The sequence below is a fragment of the Budorcas taxicolor genome, chromosome 2 (genome assembly GCF_023091745.1).
Source record: "Budorcas taxicolor isolate Tak-1 chromosome 2, Takin1.1, whole genome shotgun sequence".
In the NCBI taxonomy this organism is placed as follows: Eukaryota; Metazoa; Chordata; class Mammalia; order Artiodactyla; family Bovidae; genus Budorcas; species Budorcas taxicolor.
In genome coordinates, this window is record NC_068911.1 from 121,247,954 (window position 1) to 121,269,508 (window position 21,555).

Consider the following 21,555-nt stretch of genomic DNA (forward strand, 5'->3'; position numbering starts at 1 on the left):
AATCTCTGTTCTCATCAGGGTCTCCCTGGAGAAAACTAATCAGAGTGATTTCCAGGGGCCCTAACATCCAGGAAACCCCAAAACTGCTGTCAGTCAGGTAATGACTTGGCCTGGCAGCCAGCCTGGAAGAAGTAAATAGCTTCTCTGGCTGACTCTAGAAAAGACTTGGGGCTCATAGTTATTGCAAGAAGTTGGTTTAAGGCTGTTTTTGATAGTGACTTTACTGGTGATACTTCATCTTTAAAAACTGTGGCAGAAGGAAGCACAGTGAGGGGTGAATTGGCTCTCCTTTTTATGAGATGGGAGATGATCCTTTTAGTCGAAATGGTTCATGTTGCAATTCCAGACTGATTAGGATTATGGTGGACTTTCCTGCCTCATCGTCTTCTTTTTAAAATCATTTGAAAGAACATTTTTTACTTTTTAAATTTAAATTTATTTTATAATATAGTTGATTGATAATCTTGTGTTATTTTCAGGTGTACAGCAAAGTGATTCAGTTATACATATACATATGTCCACTCTTCTTAGATTTTTTCCCATGTAGATTATTACACTGTATTGGGTAGAGTTCCTTGTGCTACACACTAGGTCCTTGTTGGTTATCTATTTTACATATTGCCAGTATCGTTTAGTCAGTCACTCAGTTTTGTCCAACTCTTTGAGACCCTATGGACCACAGCCAGCCAGGCTCCCCTGTCCATGGAATTCTCCAGGGAAGAATACTCGAGTGGGTTGCCATGCCCTTCTCCGGTTTTACGTATAGTAGTGTGTATATGTTATTCCCAACCTCCTAATTTATCCCTCCCCCCTTCCCCAATGGTAACCATAATTTCGTTTCCTTGTCTGTGTGTCTGCTTTTGTTTTTTAAATACGCTCATTTCTGTCTTTTTTTTTTTCAAACTCCACGTGTCAGTGATATCATATGGTATTTGTCCTTCTCTCTCTGACTTACCTCACTTGGTATGACAATCTCCAAGTCCATTCATGTTGCTGCAGATACCTGCCCCATCAAATGATGTTCTCTCAGGGGTATTTCCAGATGAGATGCAAAACTGTACCTCAGAGAATTCTTTGGGAAGACAGTTGGACCACTAAATCAACCACCTAGAACTGTGTTGGGAGTGATCCCTACTGCTCCACAATTCTGTGGGCAACAGAAACAGTAATAATTCAAGTGCTTGCTTGTTTCATTCTCCTTACCCTGAATTATAAATAATAACCACATGGGGATTTCCATAGAATACCCATATACCACTCTACTGGGCAAAATCTTGGGCCTTGTCAAACTGCTAAAAAGAAAGCAAATGCTTATTTTTGGCTTGTGGTCTTGAGGGAAAAGAAAAAAAAAGAAAACCTTTACAGAAAACCAAGATGAATATTACATATGAACTCCAATCCACACCCCAGCCACAAAAACGCTGATTCTGGGAAAGATGTTTGCTAATGTCTAAATAACACATAGATTAATAAAGGATTTTTACAGATATACATAATTCTAGATATAGCAAAGTGGTTTGTTTTTGAAACTTGAAATAATTTTTAAATTACTCAAAAAAGATCAGAAGAATTATGCAAATACACATAATAAATGAAAATTAATTTTAAATTAGTCAGTCAATACACAAATACATGTTTGCTATATAATTATTCAATAATAATCCTAGTGCTGTTCCTAGAGACAACTGATATTAGGCCGCTGTGATACTTTCCTGGCCTCATTCGAGGCAGTCACATACATTTAAATACACTAAGGAAACACCATGCAGTATTATTATTTGTGTATTTACATAAGCAGGGCTTCCCTGGTGGCTCAAACAGTAAAGAATCTGCCTGCAATGCAGGAGATCTCAGTTACATTCCTGAGTTGGGAAGATCCACTGGCGAAGGGAATGACAACCTACTCTAGTATTCTTGCCTAGAGAATTCCATGGACAGAATAGCCTGGCAGGCTACAGTCATGGGGTTGCAAACAGTTAGACACAACTGAGTAACGAGCACTTTCACTGTTTTAACTTTTTTTTTTTCTTTTTTAGATAAGCCGTATACTCATATGTGTTATACCACAGTGTGCTTGCTCGTTTTTTTTTTTTGTTTGTTTTGTTTTGTTTTGGTTTGGTTTTTTGCTTAATATGTGCCATGGGAAACATAGCATTAAACTGCTATATTGTATTTTACTAATATTTTTAGTTTTTGTTTATGTTATTGTTTTGTTTGGTGCTATTTTTATGCCTTTATTTCATCTGGAATTTGTTTGAGGTAGTATTGTAACTTTATTTTCCAAAATACTATTTCTATCTCCATGTATTTCATGGTTCTTTTTCTCCCTCGCTACTTAGAATTCATATATATATACATATATAAGGTATGAAATATATATATATATTATAAGGTATGAAATCTCTTTATATACAGAATGTGTTTCTGAAATGGATAACCAACAAAAACGTATTGTATAGCACATTTAACTCTGCTCAATGTTATGTGCCAGTCTGGATGGACTGGGGGTTTGAGGGGATATGGACATGTATATGTATGGCTGAGTCCCTTCACAATTCATCCGAAAATATCACAACATTGTTATTGCATATACCCCAATGCAAATGTTTTTGCTGTTTAAAAAATTAAAATAAAAAAATATTGAAAAAGAAAAATATTTTTCTGAATTTCCTGCTCTGTTTTATTTATGTAGTTTTCTTTCTAGGTCCTGTTTCAACATCATACTTATAGGGTATATTTTAATATTGAATAGAACATCCATCTCTGCTCCACCCCTCCCCCACCCACACAAGGATAGATGATTCCTTTTCAACACTCTGTTAACTATTAATAATTATTTTCTTTATGGTTCTTACAATTTGCTTTTCATGTTATATGAAAATAATTTTTCTTGGGTTATTCTCTGGGATTTTATTGCATTAAAGAGAATAACTATACATTCCTAAATTATATCAAAGCATGTTCCATCTATTCTAAATGAGTCAAGGTAAATTTTCTTTATTTTCCTTTTTACAGTGATTTACAGTCATAGATCTTAAGTTAATTTCTAGATGTTTGGTTGCTTTTGTTGATGAATAAGATTCTTTTCTTGCTATCACATGGTCTAATTGGTTATTATTGCTCTATAGGAACATTATTGATTTTGTATATTGATATTTATACCCATCCACATTCCTGTATATTTATTATGGTTGGAAAAGCTTGCCATTTTTGTTTTGGGAGCTAGAACTAAGGATGGAGGTTCATAGCACTGTACAGGATGGGAAGATCAAAACCATCCCCAAGAAAAAAGAAATGAAACAAGGCAAATGGTTGTCTGAGGAGGCTTGATAAATAGCTGAGAAAAGAAGAGAAGTAAAAGCAAAGGAGAAAGGAAAATATACACCCAATTAAATGCAGAGTTCTAAAGAATAGCAAGGAAAGATAAGAGGCCTTCTTAAGAGAATAATTTAAAGAAATAGAGAAGAATAATAGATGAGAAAGACTAGATCTCTTCAAGAAAATTAGAAATACTAAGGGAAAATATCATGCAAAGATGGACATAATAAAGGATAGAAACAGTAAGAAGCTAACAGACATAGATTACACAGGGGAAGTGACAAATAGTTTCAAGGGATTAGATCTGATAGAGTGCCTGAAGAACTATGGATGGACGTTCATGACATTATACAAGAGACAGGGATCAAGACTGTCCCCCAAAAAAGAAATGCAAAAAAGCAAAATGGCTATCTGAGGAAGCCTTACAAATAGCTGTGAGAAGAAGAGACATGAACAGCAAAGAAGAAATGGAAAGGTATACCCATTTAAATGCACAGTTCCAAAGAATAACAAGGAGAGACAGGAAAGCCTTCCTCAGTGATCAGTGCAAAGAAATAGAGAAAAACAACAGAATGGGAAAGACTAGAGATCTCTTCAAGAAAATTAGAGATGCCAAGGGAACATTTCATGCAAAGATGGGCACAATAAATGACAGAAATGGTATGGACCTAACAGAAGCAGAATATATTAAGAAGAGATGGCAGGAATACACAGAAGAACAATACAAAAAAGATCTTCATGACCCAGATAATCATGGTGGTATGATCACTCACCTAGAGCCAGAAATCCTGGAATGCGAAGTCAGGTGGACCTTAGGAAGCACCACTACGAACAAAGCTAGTGGAGGTGATGGAATTCCAGTTGAGCTATTTCAAATCCTGGAATATGATGCTGTGAAAGTGCTACATTCAATATGCCAGCAAATTTGGAAAATGCAGCAGTGGCCGAAGGACTGAAAAAGGTCAGTTTTCATTCCAATCCCAAAGAAAGGCAATGCCAAAGAACACTCAAACTACTGCACAATTGCACTCATCTCACATACTAGTAAAGCAACAATCAAAATCCTCCAAGTCAGGCTTCAAAAGTACATGAACTGTGAGCTCCCAGATATTCAAGCTGGATTTCAAAAAGACAGAGGAACCAGGGATCAAACTGCCAACATTCACTGGATCATGGAAAAGCAAGAGAGTTCCAGAAAAAAGCATCTATTTCTGCTTTGTTGAGTATGCCAAGACTTTGACTGTGTGGATCATGACAAACTATTGAAAATTCTTCAAGAGATGGAAATAATAGACCACTTGACCTGCCTTCTGAAAACCTGTATGCAGGTCAGGAAGCAACAGTTAGAACTGGACATGGAACAACAGACTGGTTCCAAATAGGGAAAGGAGTACATCAAGGCTATGTATTATCACACTGCTTATTTAACTTATATGCAGAGTACATCATGAGAAACGCTGTGCTGGAAGAAGTGCAAGCTGGAATCAAGATTGCTGGGAGAAATATCAATAACCTCAGATATGCAGATGACACAACCCTTAGGCAGAAAGCTAAGAACTAAAGACCTGATGAAAGTGAAAGAGGAGAGTGAAAATTGGCTTAAAACTCAACATTCAGAAAACTAAGATCATGGCATCTGGTCCCATCAGTTCAGTTCATTTCAGTTCATTCAATCAGTCATGTCCAAGTCTTGCGACCTCATGGATTGCAGCATGCCAGGCCTCCCTGTCCATCACAAACTCCTGGAACTTACACAAACTCATATCCATTGAGTTGGTGATGCCATCCAACCATCTTATCCTCTGTCCCCTTCTCCTCCTGCCTTCAATCTTTCCTAGCATCAGGGTCTTTTCAAATGAGTCAGCTCTTTCTGTCACTTTTTGCAAATAGATGAGGAAATAGTGGAAACAGTGAGAGACTTTATTTTGGGGGGCTCCAAAATCACTGCAGATGGTGATTGCAGCCTTGAAATTAAAAGACACTTAATCCTTGGAAGAAAAGTTATGACCAATCCAGACAGCATATTAAAAAGCAGAGACATTTCTTTGCTAACAAATGTCCATCTAGTGAAAGCTATGGTGTTTCCAGTAGTCATGTATGGATGTAGAGTTGGACTATAAAGAAACCTGAGCACCAAAAAGTAGATGTTTTTGAACTGTGGTGTTGTAGAAGATTCTTGAGAGTCACTTGGAATGCAAGGAGATCTAAACAGTCCATCACAAAGGAAATCAGCCCTGAATATTCACTAGTAGGAATGATGATGAAGCTGAAACTCCAATACTTTGGCCACCTGATGCAAAGAACTGACTCACTGGAAAAGCCCCTGATGCTGGGAAAGACTGAAGGTGGGAGGAGAAGGGGATGACAGAGGATGAGATGGTTGGATGGAATCACCGACTCAATGGGCATGAGTTTGAGCAAACTCTGGGAGTTGGTGATGAACAGGGAGGCCTGGTGTGCTGCAGTCCATGGGGTTGCAAAGAGTTGAACACAACTGAGCAACTGAACTGAGCTGAACAGGCACAGAAGAGATTAAGAGGAGGTAGCAAGAATGAAGAGCTACAAAAAAAGATCTTAATGACTTGGATAACCATGATGATGTGATCATTCACCTAGAGCCAGATATCCTGGATTGTGAAATCAAGTGGGCCTTGGGAAGCATTACTATGAAGAAAGCTAATGTAGATGATAGCATTTCAGCTGAGCTATTTCAGATCCTAAAAGTTGTTGTTCTTAAATCACTTCACTCAATATGCCAGCAAATTTGGAAAGCTCAGCAGTGGCCACAGGACTGGAAAATATCGTTTTCATTCCAGTTCCAAAGAAGAGCAATGCCAAAGAATGTTCAAACTACCCTGTGATTGCACTCATTTCACATGGTAGAAAGGTCCATACAATTGCACTCATATCACATGCTAGAAAGGTTATGCTCAAAGTCCTTCAAGGTAGTCTTCAGCAGTTTGTGAACCAAGAACTCCCAGATGTTCAAGCTTTATTTACAAAAGGCAGAGGAACCAGAGATCAAATTGCCAGCATCCATTGAATGGTAGAAAAAGTACGAGAATTTCAGAGAAATACTAACTTCTGCTTCATTGTCTATGCTAAAACCTTTGACTGTGTGAATCACAGCAGAATGTGCAAAATTCTTAATGAGATGGGAATACCAGTATACAGTACCTGCCTCATGAGAAACCTATATGCAGGTCAAGAAGCAACAGTTAGAACTGCACATCGGAACAATGGACTGGTTCAAAATCAGGAAAGGGCTCAGTCAAGAAAAACTCTCCAGAAAGCAGGAATAGAAGAAACACACCTCAACATAATAAAAGCTATATATGACAAACCCACAGAAAACATTATCCTCAAGGTGAAAAATTGAAAGCATTTCCTCTAAAGTCAGGAACAAGAAAAGGGTGCCCACTTTCACCGCTACTATTCAACATAGTTTTGGAAATTTGGGCCACAGCAATCAGAGCAGAAAAAAATAAAAGGAATCCAAATTGGAAAAGAAGAAGTAAAACTCTAACTGTTTGCAGATGACATGATCCTCTACATAGAAAACCCTAAAGACTCCACCAGAAAATTACTAGAGTTAATCAATGACTATAGTAAAGTTGCAGGATATAAATTCAACACACAGAAATCCTTTGCATTCCTATACACTAATAATGAGAAAATAGAAAGAGAAATTAAGGAAACAATTTCATTCACCATTGCAATCAAAAGAATAAAATACTTAGGAATACATCTACCTAAAGAAACAAAAGACATATGTATCAGTTCAGTTTAGTTCAGTTCAGTCACTCAGATGTGTCCGACTCTTTGCGACCCCATGAATTGCAGCATGCCAGGCCTCCCTGTCCATCACCAACTCCTGGAGTTCACTCAAACTCACATCCATTTAGTCAGTGATGCCATCCAGCCATCTCATCCTCTGTCGTCCCCTTCACCTCCTGCCCCCAATCCCTCCCAGCATCAGAGTCTTTTCCAATGAGTCAACTCTTCGCATGAGTTGGCCAAAGTACTGGAGTTTCAGCTTTAGCATCATTCCTTCCAAAGAACCCTAGGACAGATTTCCTTCAGAATGGCCTGTTTGGATCTCCTTGCAGTCCAAGGGACTCTCAAGAGTATTCTCCAACACCACAGTCAAAAGCATCAATTCTTCAGCACTCAGCTATGAAACACTGGTGAAAGAAATCAAAGAAGACAGTAATAGATGTTCACGGATCAGAAGAATAATATAGTGAAAATGAGTATACTACCCAAAGCAATCTATGGATTCAATACAATCCCTATCAAGCTACCAACGGTATTTTTCACAGAGTTAGAACAAATAATTTCACAATTTGTATGGAAATACAAAAAACCTCAAATAGCCAAAGCAGTCTTGAGAAAGAATGGAACTGGAGGAATCCACCTGCCTGACTTCAGGCTCTACTACAAAGCTACAGTCATCAAGACAGTATGGTATTGGCACAGAGACCGAAATATAGATCAATGGAACAATATAGAAAGCCCAGAGAAAAATCCATGCACCAATGTACACCTTATCTTTGACAAAGGAGGCAAGAATATACAATGGATTAAAGACAATCTCTTTAACAAGTGGCACTAGGAAAACCGGTCAACCACTTGTAAAAGAATGAAACTAGAACACTTTCTAATACCATACACAAAAATAAACTCAAAATGGATTAAATATATAAATGCAAGACTAGAAACTATAAAACTCCTAAAGGAGAACATAGGCAAAACACTCTCTGACATAAATCACAGCAGGATCCTCTATTACCCACCTCCCAGAATATTGGAAATAAAAGTAAAAATAAACAAATGGGACCTAATTAAACTTAAAACCTTTTGCACAACAAAGGAAACTATAAGCAAGGTGAAAAGACAGCCTTCAGAATGGGAGAAAATAATAGTAAATGAAGCAACTGACAAAGAATTAATCTCAAAATATACAAGCAACTCCTGTAGCTCAATTCCAGAAAAATAAATGACCAAATCAAAAAATGAACCAAAGAATTAAACAGACATTTCTCCAAAGAAGACATACAGATGGCTGACAAACACATGAAAAGATGCTCAACATCACTCATTATCAGAGAAATGCAAATCAAAACCACAATGAGGTACCATTTCACACCAGTCAGAATGGCTGTGATCCAAAAGTCTATAAGCAATAAATGCTGGAGAGGGTGTGGAAAAAAGGGAACCCTCTTACACTGTTGGTGGGAATGCAAACTAGTACAGCCACTATGGAGAACAGTGTAGAGATTCCTTAAATAACTGGAAATAGAACTGCCATATGACCCAGCAATCCCACTGCTGGGCATACACACCGAGGAAACCAGAACTGAAAGAGACATGTGTACCCCAATTTTCGTCGCAGCACTGTTTATAATAGCCAGGACATGGAAGCAACCTAGATTTCCATCAGCAGATGAATGAATAAGAAAGCAGTGGTACATGTACACAATGGAGTATTACTCAGCCATTAAAAATAATACATTTGAATCAGTTCTAGTTAGGTGGATGAAACTGGAGCCTATTATACGAGTGAAATAAAAAAAAAAATACAAAGCCAGAAAGAAAAACACCAATACAATATATTTATGCATGTATGTGGAATTTAGAAAGATAGTAACAATAACCCTGTATGTGAGACAGCAAAAGAGACACAGATGTATAGAACAGTCATTTGGACTCTGTGGGAGAGGGAGAGGGTGGGATGATTTGGGAGAATGGCGTTGAAACATGTATAATATCATATGTGAAATGAATCGCCAGTCCAGGTTCTATGGATGATACAGGATGCTCAGGGCTAGTTACTGGGATGACCCGGAGGGATGGTATTTGGGGGGGTGGGGGTGGGAAGGGGGTTCATGATGGGGAACATGTGTATACTGTGGTGGATTTATGTTGATGTATGGCAAAACCAATACAATATTGTAAAGTAATTAGCCTCCAATTAAAATAAATAAATTTACATTTAAAAAAATCTAAGAAAATAAAAGACTATATATTGTCACCCTGCCTACTTACTTCTATGCACAGTACATTATGTTAAGTGCCTGGTTGTATGCATCACAAGTTAGAGTCATGATTGCCAGGAGAAATATTATATGTATCAGAAATATCAGATAACCTCACCTTTGCAGATGATATTACCGTTATGGCAGAAAATGAAGAGGAACTAAAGAGCCTCTTGATGAAGGTGAAAGGGGAGAGTGAAAAAAACTAGCCATAAGCTCAAATTCAAAAAATAAAATCATGGCATTCAGGCTCATCATTTCATGGCAATAGATGGGGAAGAAATGCAAACAGTGACAGATTTTATTTTCTCAGGCTCCAAAATCACTGCAGACAAGTGACTGCAGCCATGAAATAAAATGTCACTTACTTACTCCTTGGAAGGAAAGCTATGACACACCTGTGCTGTGTGCTCAGTCACTTCAGTCTTGTCTGACTTTTTGCTACCTATGGACTGTAGCCCACCAGGCTCCTCTGTCCATGGGATTCTCCAGGGAAGAATACTGGAGTGGGTTACCATGCCCTTCTCCAGGGGATCTTCCCAACACAGGAATCACAAACCTAGACAGTATGTTAAAAAGCAAAGACATCAGTTTGTCTACAAAGGTCCCATATAGTCAAAGCTATGATTTTTCTCGACCATAAAGCAAGATGGACCATAAAGAAGGCTTAGTGTCAAAGAACTGATGATTTTGAACCGTGATGCTGGAGAAGACTCTTGAAAGTCATTTGGAGTGCAAGGAGATCCAACCAATCCATCCTAAAGGAAATCAATCCTGAATATTCATTGGAAGGACTGATGCTGAAGCTGAAGCTCCAATTCTTTGGTCCCCTAATGCCAAGAGCCGACCCATAGGAAAAGACCCTGATGCTGGGAAAGATTGAAGGCAGTTGGAGAAAGGGATAACAGAGGGCTAGATGGTTCGATTGAATTACCGATTCTACCGACATGCGTTTAAACAAACTCTGGGAGATAGTGAAGGTCAGGGAAGCCTGGCGCACTTCAATCCATGAAGTCATAAAGAGTCAGACATGACTGAGAAACTGAAAAACAACAAAAAAAATCCCCATTTTACTTTGTAGACATCCAGTTAGTGCCACCTGCATTATTTCATAGTGTGTGTTTATTGATTCCTAAGCAAGCAATCTCTGTATCTAGCAAAAGGTAAACAGACACATGCCTTATCCTTAAGGAAATGACATTTTGCAGTTAAAATTTCCACTAGGATTTCCTTCTGGTACCCAAATTCTGCCAATTGAAGGGGCAGGAACAAAAGCAAAAAGTCACTGATGGTTACCGCATTTCTTTTGTTTTGCTTTGTTTTGTTTAACAAGTACATGCTAAACTTGCTGCTACTGTAGAATTTGAAATCTGGGTAGTAATGCATCTGCACATCACTCAATTCTTGACTTTAGGCAAAGTAATTTATATAGATAACAGCTGCTCCAAGTTCAAGGAGAGAGAAAGTGTGAGAGGGAGCATATGACACTGCGTAGTTTTGTGAAACAGGACCCTGACCTGGCACATCCAATGCTGTTCCAGAGAAAAGGTCCTCAGCAAAGGAATTTTGTTTGAATGTGTGTGATCCAGACTGCAGGCACACATGAGAGAAACAGAGGCTCTTGTTCAGGGAGGGTACAAGGAAATGAGGTGTTTTTCTGGAAGCAATGAGCATTTGTTGAGCTGACACAGGGCAATTTTCTAAGACAGATTAAGAATGATGATGGTAACCTTTTTAAGAGTTGATTCATACTCAGTCCAAGGAAACATCATCATAATGAAGACACTTAATGTCAAGGGCCAACAGCAGAGATTCATATAAAACTGCTTCTATGTAGGCTGGTGAACTAATAGTTTAGGCTGCCCAGAAGATTGGTGTGGAAGAGAGAATAAATGTACATGTGTATATTACTTGGTGGGAGAATCCACGGAAGAGATGAGAAGAAAGTGGAAGCAGTACTTAGTTGTAGTACTGACCCAAACTGTAACCAAAAGTGGGGTCTGCCTGCTCACTGCTTGAAAGTCAATACTGGAGAGGAAAGCTGGTAGAAAGTGAAGTTTTCTTTATTTTGGAGGTTGCCAACTTGGGGAGAGGGCAGACTCCTGTCCAAAGTGACAATCAGTGCTCAACTTTTAAAGGGGAGGTTCAGGTGTATAGGCAGAAGGAGGGGGCTACATGCAAAAACAGCAGTCAGTTCTAACAGTCTTTTGAAATTGGTCATGTAGTGGTCTGATTAGCATCATCTGGATTGTTTTGGGTACAATTATCTTCAGTTCTGGGTGGATTTGTTCCCATTTCTTTGGGACCAGTTCTCCAAACTGTGATAACTTATGTAATGGCTGCAATCTGGTCATCATGTAGTAAACTTCCAGCTGGTGGAGGTTTCAGTATGTACAAGACAGCTCATAGGGGATGGCTCAGAATATTATCATATACGCTGAGAAGGAACTAAAGGTCCTTGACTTTGTTTAGTGGCTAAACTATTATTTTGTCCTGTTTGACTGCTTTCCTTTCTTTCTGCATCTTCTCACTTCTCTGATTAAATTTATTCTGTGACTAAAGTTTTTCTACAGACAAAGGCAGGCAGAGGACATGGGGCAGGGGAGGAAGGACCATATATCCTTGCTCCATTATCAAAATAGTCTAATCAAATAGCTCATTTTAGGATTTTTAGGGCTTTGAAGGTATCCAGGCATTGAAGGTCAAGAGATCCCAGTCTGACTCCTGGCTCTGGAATTGATTCTTGACTTTGGCCAAAGCAATTTCTTTGTCATTAAGTTTCTTCAACTCTGTAATGTGAATAATATGAAGAATTTCTTCTTTCCAAATGATATTAAATGAGTTAGTTATACAGTTTCTAGCATATAGTAAGTATGTTTCAATCTTTTTTTTTTTAGAATTGGAAGCGTTGTTCTGATTCTTAAACACATTGCTTAATCTAGATTAAGTGAAAGCCTCAGAAACATGATTCTCAGCCATTTTAAGATAACTTCTTTTTATTACTATGTTTCTTGTGGTTCTTTTCCCAAGTTTATAGTAAACTCTAGGCAAGAAAAAGATAAATAAGATAAAAATTTATGAGACCAACAGCTGAAAATTCAAACACCTTCAAGGGCCAGAAAGGAGGTCTGAAAGAATGAAATTGTCCTGGTAGGGAATGGGGCTAAGTGGACAGTTCTTATCCTGTCATAAAGGAACTGATCCCAGGGCAGCTGGGCTTTGTCAAGCAGGAAGTAGCTTTTTTGTTAACAGGTCTTCAGATTTTTCAATGGAAGGCTTACTAGAATTTTTTAAATTATTCATATTTATTTACTCTGGGCCAAGCCCAGTGCCAAAATAAGGCTATGGTCTTTTTTGTTTTTAAGTTGAAGTATAGTTGATTTACAAAGTTGTGTTAGTTTCAGGTGTACAGCAGTGATCAGTTATACAGATACATATTTTTTTCATATCCTTTTCTGTTATAGGTCATTATAAAATATTGAGTGTACTTTCCTGTGCTAAACAGCAGGACCTTGTTGGTTACCTATTGTATATAGTAGTATGTATCTATCCACAGGGTCACAAAGAGTGGGACATGACTGAAGTGACTGAGCACAGCACCCACAAGAAATTTAAAGAAGTATTTACTGGGTCTCCTGTTGTAGCAGGAGAGAGTGAGAACAAGTAATATGTTCCCTTGCTTGCTTTCTGAGTAGGGATCTAGCTGATTTCTCATATGGTGTGAAGGTAGGGAAAGGTCCAGGAGTCAGGCCAGACGGATGGTTTAGGTGGAATCAGTCCTGAATATTCACTGGAAGAACTGAGGCTGAAGTTGAAGCTCCAATACTTTGGCCTTGATGCCAAGAGCTAACTTGTAGGAAAAGCCCTTGATTCTGGAAAATACTGAGGGCAAGAGGAGAAGGGGGTGACAAAGGATGGGATGGTTGGATGGCATCATTGACTCAATGGACATGAGTTTGAGCAAACTCTGGGAGATAGTGAAGGACAGGGAAGCCTGCTGTGCTGCAGTCCATGGGGTCACAAAAAATCAGACACAATGGAGTGACTGAACTAAATAGATGATGTTGTGTGCAGGGGGCATGCACAGTACTCTGTTCTGATTTTTCAGAAGTGAGAGTTGGGTTCTTTTGTTTTTTTTTGTATCTTATTGTCCATAAATTTGGAGTGGGAAATGGCAACCCATTTCATTATTCTTGCCTGGAGAATCCAATGTACAGAGAAGCTTGATGGGCTATAGTCCATGGGGTCACAAATAGTCAGACCCAACTGAGCAACTGAGCACACCCCCACATCCATAATTTGCCCCAATTGTGAACACACACAGTTATTTTCAGTCCCTTACAGTTTGTTTGTATTTTGTTGCTCAAGGAAACATTTCTCCAGGTGCAAGCACTGCAGCAAATAAATGATCATCCCACGTCCCAGCTCTTCTCAGTTTAAGAAATTAAAGTGAGGGTGAGAAGAATTCAAGACTGTGGCTCTTAGTGTGGACAGATGCTGATGGATCCAAAGATAATTAAGGGTGCAGATGAATAGGACAGGACTGAGGGAGAAGGACGTGTGTGAGAAAGGGGAGTGAAGATTGTGGCAGCATTTTCTGTACACTATTCAAGTTTCAGGGAAGATTCACACCTCCACCAACACAAAGCAAAATAGGTGACCTTGTCAGAAAAGGGAGCGTGCTTATCACCTGATTGGCCATGACTGTGTGGGTGGGGAGCATCTTTCTTGAAGCACTCTATTCTTAGTCTACAATATTGCCTCTCCATAAGAAAAAGGAGCCTAACCTCTAGTTTTTCTCCCTCTTAAAGAATAAAAAGCAGCCAGGAGAAAATGGAAATTTAATTCATTGTGCAATTTGGTTCATATTCATTGTGTCATTGTGTTTTACCAGCATCTGCAATTGAAATGACTCCCTTATTTCGGGTCATTCTCACCATACTTTGTATGTCTCAAACACCAAGGAGTGTATTTCTGCTAGAAACACCACCCTAGCCACTTCTTCATTTATAAACGTGTTGACTAAGTCACACACAAGCAAATGTATAATAGATCTTGCATTCTCCACCTCTGCTTAGAAGAAAAATGCCACTAACAAGATATATGAAGAGTTATACAAATCCACCACAGGGAGTGACTACAAAATAAGGGGAAAAATAAAACAAAACATTTGCCTACATAAATTCTCCTCTCTTTATTCTACACCATCTCTAGGAAAGAAAGAATGAACCTTTCTTCATGATCTGCTTGTGTTTATAATTGATTTATCTTGTGGTTAAAAGGAGATTTACTCACTAAAATTGAGACAGACAGGAGAAAGCAATTTGGGTTTGACCTTCTGGCCTGCTTGGGTATCACTTATCAGAACTGAAAACAGAGTGGAGTTCTATCACTCCTTCAGAATAAAACATTAAATTAATTCTTTAGAAACATTTTGTCCCGATCTTGCAGGAGCAGCCAGTGAATACTGTACATATATTTATGGATCTGATAACCTGGTGTGATTCAGAGATGGCAGAATTCTCCCCACTTCCAACTCTTGCTTTTTGAAAATCCTTTTTATGTGTTTATTTTTATTTGTTTATATTGCTGTACCAGGTCTTAGTTGCAGCATGTGAAATCTAGTTCCCTGACCTGGGATTGGACCCTGTATCCCTGATTGGGAGCTGGGAGTCTTAGCCACTGAACCACCAGGGAAGTTCCTCAACCCTATTGCTAACTAACATTATGTCCACCCTGCCATGCTTGCAGATTTTTTATTCACATTATGTATTCATTTATCTAACTTACAGCTTTGTTTCTTATTTATTGCAAATTTCCTGGTCAGAGATAACATATTTAGAATTCATTTTTGTATCCACTTTGATATGAATATATTTTTATCGAGTCACTTGCTGGACCAGGATTTAATAAAATTTTAGCATGAATGATTACAAATAAATGAGGCTCAGAAAGGAGAGATGATTTATACAATAAACAAATACCACCTTATTACTGCCATTGTTTTCCAACTTACCTTTTCTCCATTAGGACACTCTGTAGACCTTGGAGACTTTAATGTGTCCTCCATTTTTCCAAGCAACTGTGGGCTTTAGGCCAAAGCATTGAACTTGAAATAGAATTTGTGTTTTGTAAGGAAAGGCTGACTCTGTATTCTCTCTGAACTCTCCCAGAATTCCCAACACCAAATCAATAACTACTGATGGAATTTGGCTTAATTCTTGGCTTATTCTCTCTCTGCACACATTTTTCTAATATCCTCTGGTTTAGGTTGGTAGAATTCTATGTTTCCAACAGTGACAAAACATTCTGTCACTTTGAATCTCCTCTGTTCCTGATTAATTTGCAACAAGCGTTGCAACTCTTTCTGAAGCCTTCAAGATGTACCCTCAGGAGAAAGTTGGGTTGCAATTCTTTTCTGCATTCCAGAAGAAGAAATTTATTTTCCAAATAATGATTTGGGGGTAATCACTGGGAGATATATATACATATACATGCATGCACACAGACACAGTCTACTAGTTCTAATCATTGTGAGGCTCAAGAGAAAAGAACAATGATTAAGGATGTAGAATATTCTGTAATCTTAACTAAGCCTTGTAAATAAACACATGAAATAGACTGATTCTTATTTTAGAGATCAAGGAGCTAAGGCTTAGGGGATTCAGTCATTATGTGGTCATTATTGTCATTAGGTCTAATGGCTATTGGCATGGAGTTTGATGCCATGTCTGTCTGGTCCTAACATCCATCTCTTTATAGTACTTGACACAATGCTGCATAACCTTTACAAAGTGAAAGTTGCCCAGTCGTGTCTGACTCTGTGACTCCATGGACTATAGCCCACCAGGCTCTTCTATCAATGGAATGCTCCAAGCAAGAATACTGGAGTGGTAGCCATGCCCTCCTCCAGGGGATCTTCCTCCCCCAGAGACCAAACCCAGGTCTCCTGCATTTCAGGCAGATTCTTTACCCTTTGAGCCACCAGGGAAGCCCAAGCTTTACAAAGCTTGTTGCCTTTTTCTAACTCAGTGCAGCAAACAGCTTGCTTCTAACATTGTCGGAGGGAGAGTCCCACTCTGACCATTCACCTTCAGATAAATGTCTGCTATAGACAAAGATTGGGGCGTCTCTGTTAGCTCAGTTGGTAAATAATCTTCCTGCAACGCGTGAGACCTGGGTTCAATCCCTGGGTTGGGAAGATCTCCTGGAGAAGGGAAAGGCTTCCCACTCCAGTATTTTGGCTTGGAGAAGTCCATGGGGTCACAAAGAGCCAGACACAAGTGAGCAACTTTCACATCACTTTAGAGGAAAAATACATTTTATTTCATTTGCAAGGAGCCTAGTCATCTGAAGTTTCTATGTTAAACATGTCAAGTGGAGGATTCCACATGAACCATAGTTTATTTTATTTTATTTATGTATTTATTTTTCGAGTGAGAGAGTACTTTTTCCAGCCTGGAAACACATGCCCTTTTCCCCAGGCTCTTTGAATTTCTAATTCTCACTGGAAACTTTAACAGAAAAGTCCAACACATCATGCCAACAGATTACTAATTGACTATTATCAGTTTGGGGATATTAAACCTCAAAAATGTGAGCACGGTACCTTATTTTTTTTCTCCTTTTATTTTTCACTGCTCAGGGGGAACATCATCAAGACAGAAAGGCTTCCTAGGATGCATACGCTCCTTACACTTGAATGGGCAGAAACTGGACCTGGAGGAGAGGGCAAAAGTCACTTCTGGAGTTCGGCCAGGATGCCCGGGCCATTGCAGCAGTTATGGCAGCATCTGCCACAATGGGGGCAAGTGTGTGGAGAAGCACAGTGGATATTTCTGCGATTGCACCAGTTCACCATATGAAGGACCCTTCTGCAAAAAAGGTACAATAGAAATCTATGTTTTCCCCACAGGTTGTGTTTTAGTGCCTACAGATTGTAGACATGTCACAGGAAACTCATGCCCTTAGAGAGTCCTCAAACATTCATTTATTCTCCCTCAATTTCTCTCTCTGCAGACTCTCTGGATTGCTTCTCAACATAATTACATATACACATCCTTCATGTGTGTGGTGGAGAAGGAAATGGCCACCCACTCCATTATTCTTGCCTAGAGAATCCCGTGGACAGAGGAGCCTGGTGGGCTACAGTCCACGGGGTCGCAGAGAGTAAGACACGACTGAAGAGACTTAGCAGCAGCAGCAGCAGCAGCATGTGTGTGGATACTGGCAGTACAGTTGAATAGGATAGATAGTAACAGGAAAACACACTTGATGTGGCCTAGAGCCAGCTGAGCCCTGGGAGAGGTGGCCTGTCATTTCTGTTGCACTAACTTTCCTAATTCCAATTTCTTCATCCACAAATGTGATCAAATAATCATCGAATCTAGGCCTGGAAAATCTTTAGAGACCTTGAAGCCATCCTGAATCATTTTTACAATAGGGAGTGTATAGGTAAGTTAATAAAATCCATATCATGTATTTAAAAAAAATAAAATCTCTCAATTCTGCAGGTGACATGAGTGGCGTCTGAGGCTTTAAAAGCCTTGCCCAAAGATTCACATTTAGTTCCTAGGGGGCTGAGAATGGAGCACAGGCATCAAAACCCCTGCCCTAGTACCTTTCCACACTTTCCAAATCCTATAAATTAATTTCATTGGCAGAAGCTAATCATGTTGGATACACACACTTGAACAAGGAACGATGCTTATGGTGTAAATTCTCTAGATAAATTAAAACTGACTACAAACTATAAAAATTCACGATTCAGTATCAGTACCTAGTGTTTTTCAACTAGAAGGACAACGATTTGGTCTACTATCAATCTTTGCAGACTCTCCTAAAGTTTATTCTATTGATGGAAAATAAAGATTGTTGAACAAAGAATGTAAGCATTAGTTCAAGAGCAGCATTTAAACTATTAAAACAAAATATTTTAATCACTGTGAAACACCATTTACATACAAACAATGATAGGAATTACAAATAATTCTCATCAGTTCATGAAAACACATCTTTCAAGGACCAGTAACAAACAATGTTTTATTTCATTCAACTTACTCCTAGAATTTAAAAATAATAGGGAAAAAAACCTACTGAATGTTCTTTTTAAGAGACTGTAATTTAAACTCTTCATTCATTGATGCTGGCCTCCTCCCCAGTTAGTTTGAATCATTTGCTTGTTGCTACTGGAAAGCATTGTGCTCCTTGGGAGAAAATTACCGGTACAAATTTTAGGGCCAGCAGAATGGCAGGCGTGCATGGAAGGCTGAGCTAAAGCAGGTCCTGTGTTGGTGGGCTGTTCATGTGTGCTCCTGGGTTTTAACATCAGTGGAAGTCTGTGGAATAATTTCCCCTGAAATTTGGAATGCCACCCTTAGACTGGCTCTACATGCTAGAAGAAGCAAATGCAGAGTAAACATTATCAAGCCCAACTCACTAAAATCTGCTAGTATTATTTTACAAGATCTATAACCAAGTGTTAGTTTGGGAAAAAAATAAAATATAGAGAAAAATGAGAGAACTCTATGCATTTCTCCAGAGACATTTTTCAAACATCTCATAGATCATCTCACTCTAAGTTTAGCCTAATTTCCCATTGGTTCCTTTCTCTGAAACAACTCCTATTCATTATCTTCTGTCCATGCCACTGCATCTTTTGACTGTATTTGTTGAAATATCTGCTGTGCTCTCTTCCCACGTTTTAGTGTGATCTATAAGAAAAATGGACAAATATGTACTTAGCCTTTTCAGCTTGCTTCATATTTCACTGTTTGTGAACTTTCTCCCTATCTCATAAATCTAAGGAAACAATTCCCTTTATATTCTGCAGTTGCAAAGTATGTAAGATGAACCTTCTATCCACATCTTTGAGCCATGTCAGTTGACTCTGGGAAATGTGGCTTTGGAGTGAAATGGGAACCCTTAGCTCCAAGATTGTCCTAGACAAGGCTGTTCTCTACTGGAAGAGGCTTCTATGCTAACCTTCCGTGTATATTTTAGGGGATGCAGATCTTGGAAATATCTAGGGTGGAATTAAGAACATTTGTTCATGACAAGTGACTGGCCTAGAACCACCATCTATTGACCCATTTTATGTTTCCGATCTGGATATAAACAAGTAATAATCACAAATTAGCTATGACTGATGGACTGCAGCTTTTATTCCGTATGCCCAAGGTATGAAGGAAGAAGTAATAATACATTTAACATATGAGAACTCTGACAGTCATATTGGTTTAGTGACTTACTCTTTTTGACCCTAATTTCATCCTATTACCACAAGAATGTGGTCAGTCAGTTCAGTAGCTCAGTCATGTCTGACTCTTTGTGACCCCATGAATTGCAGCATGCCAGGCCTCCCTGTCCATCACCAACTCCTGGAGTTCGCTCATTCTCACATCCATTGAGTTGGTGATGCCATCCAGCCATCTCATCCTCTGTCATCCCCTTCTCCTCCTGCCCGCAATCCCTTCCAGCATCAGAGTCTTTTCCAATGAGTCAACTCTTTGCATGAGGTGGCCAAAATACTGGAGTTTCAGCTTTCCGAAAGACACCCAGGGCTGATCTTCTTCAGAATGGACTGGTTGGATCTCCTTGCAGTATAAGGGACTCTCAAGAGTCTTCTCCAACACCACACTTCAAAACCATCAATTCTTCGGTGCTCAGCTTTCTTCACAGTCCAACTCTCATATCCATACATGACCACTGGAAAAACCATAGCCTTGACTAGATGGACCTTTGTTGGCAAAGTAATCTCTCTGCTTTTCAATATGCTGTCTAGGTTGGTCATAACTTTTCTTCCAAGGAGTAAGCGTCTTTTAATTTCATGGCTGCAGTCACCATCTGCAGTGATTTTGGAGCTCCCTAAAATAAAGTCTGACACTGTTTCCGCTGTTTCCCCATCTATTTCCCATGAAGTGATGGGACCAGATGCCATGATCTTTGTTTTCTGAATGTTGAGCTTTAAGCCAACTTTTTCACTCTCCACTTTCACTTTCATCAAGAGGCTTTTTAGTTCCTCTTCACTTTCTGCCATAAGGGTGTTTTCATTTGCATATCTGAGGTTATTGATATTTCTCCCAGCAATCTTGATTCCAGCTTGTGCTTCTTCCAGCCCAGTGTTTCTCATGATGTAGTTTGCATATAAGTTAAATAAGCAGGGTGACAATATACAGCCTTGACATACTCCTTTTCTTATTTGGAACCAGTCTGTTGTTCCATGTCCAGTTCTAACTGTTGCTTCCTGAATAAAAAAAAAAAAAGAGAGAGAGAGAAACACACAAACAAAACAATAAAAAATAGGATTTAAATATGTAAGGTTTTTTATTGTTTTGTTTGTGTGCTTCTCTCTTTTTTTATTATTGAGATGTAATTTACATAACCAAAATGTATGCTTCTAAAATGTGCAATTCAGTTTTTTTTTAGTATGTTTACAAAGTTACACAACTATTAGCACTCCATAATATGTTAATAAAATGGAATAGATAGAATTTCTCAGCTACCACTAAATGCAAAGGAAAGAAATACAAGAAAATTGGATTTTCTTTTTGGTAGTTGTTTTTGAATGATAAGATTGGTTTTATTTTTCTAGATTTCTGAGTATATTTTCAAATAGAATTCCAAATATACTATCTAATGTTTTTAATAAGCATTCCTATATAATTCAGTTTTAATGATTGCAGTATATTCTATCTAGTGGAATGGCTTCTGTGTATTTAACCCATTCTATCACTGGAGCATTTTACTGAAGCGATCGTAGGACTCTGGTACCAGACCTACATGTGTTCAGAATTCTGGCTCATCTACAGTCTACACTGTGTGATGCTGGTTGTGTAATTCAACCTCATGATTCCATGGTTTGTCACATGTAATATGTGAAAAATTTAGATATTCTTTGTGAATTTCTGCCATGGAAATTTAACAAACACTTCACAAAGCAATTGAGATCATGCCTGGCATATAAAGTGTCAGTAAATTGCCCATATCATTATTTGGGAATAATCATCCCAAATAATGTATCATCATTATTTTAGATTAGCCCAAATTTTGTACACAAAAAATGCTATAGAACTTCCCTGGTGGCTCAGATGGTAAAGTGTCTGCCTGCAATGTGGGAGACCTGGGTTCAATCCCTGGGTCAGGAAAATCCCCTGGAGAATGAAATGGCAACCTACTCCAGTACTCTTGCCTGGAAAAT

At 38.7% G+C, this 21,555-nt stretch overlaps 1 protein-coding gene across 1 annotated transcript in view; it reads left to right on the forward strand.

Moving 5' to 3' along the window:
• The window catches only part of CNTNAP5 (contactin associated protein family member 5), a 1,081,620-nt gene that overhangs the window by 908,501 nt on the left and 151,564 nt on the right, over window positions 1–21,555 (forward strand). Inside the window, exon 18 of the mRNA XM_052655589.1 lies at window positions 17,002–17,241. Within this exon, the coding sequence (XP_052511549.1) occupies window positions 17,002–17,241 (240 nt within the window). The remainder of the gene's footprint in view (window positions 1–17,001; window positions 17,242–21,555) is intronic.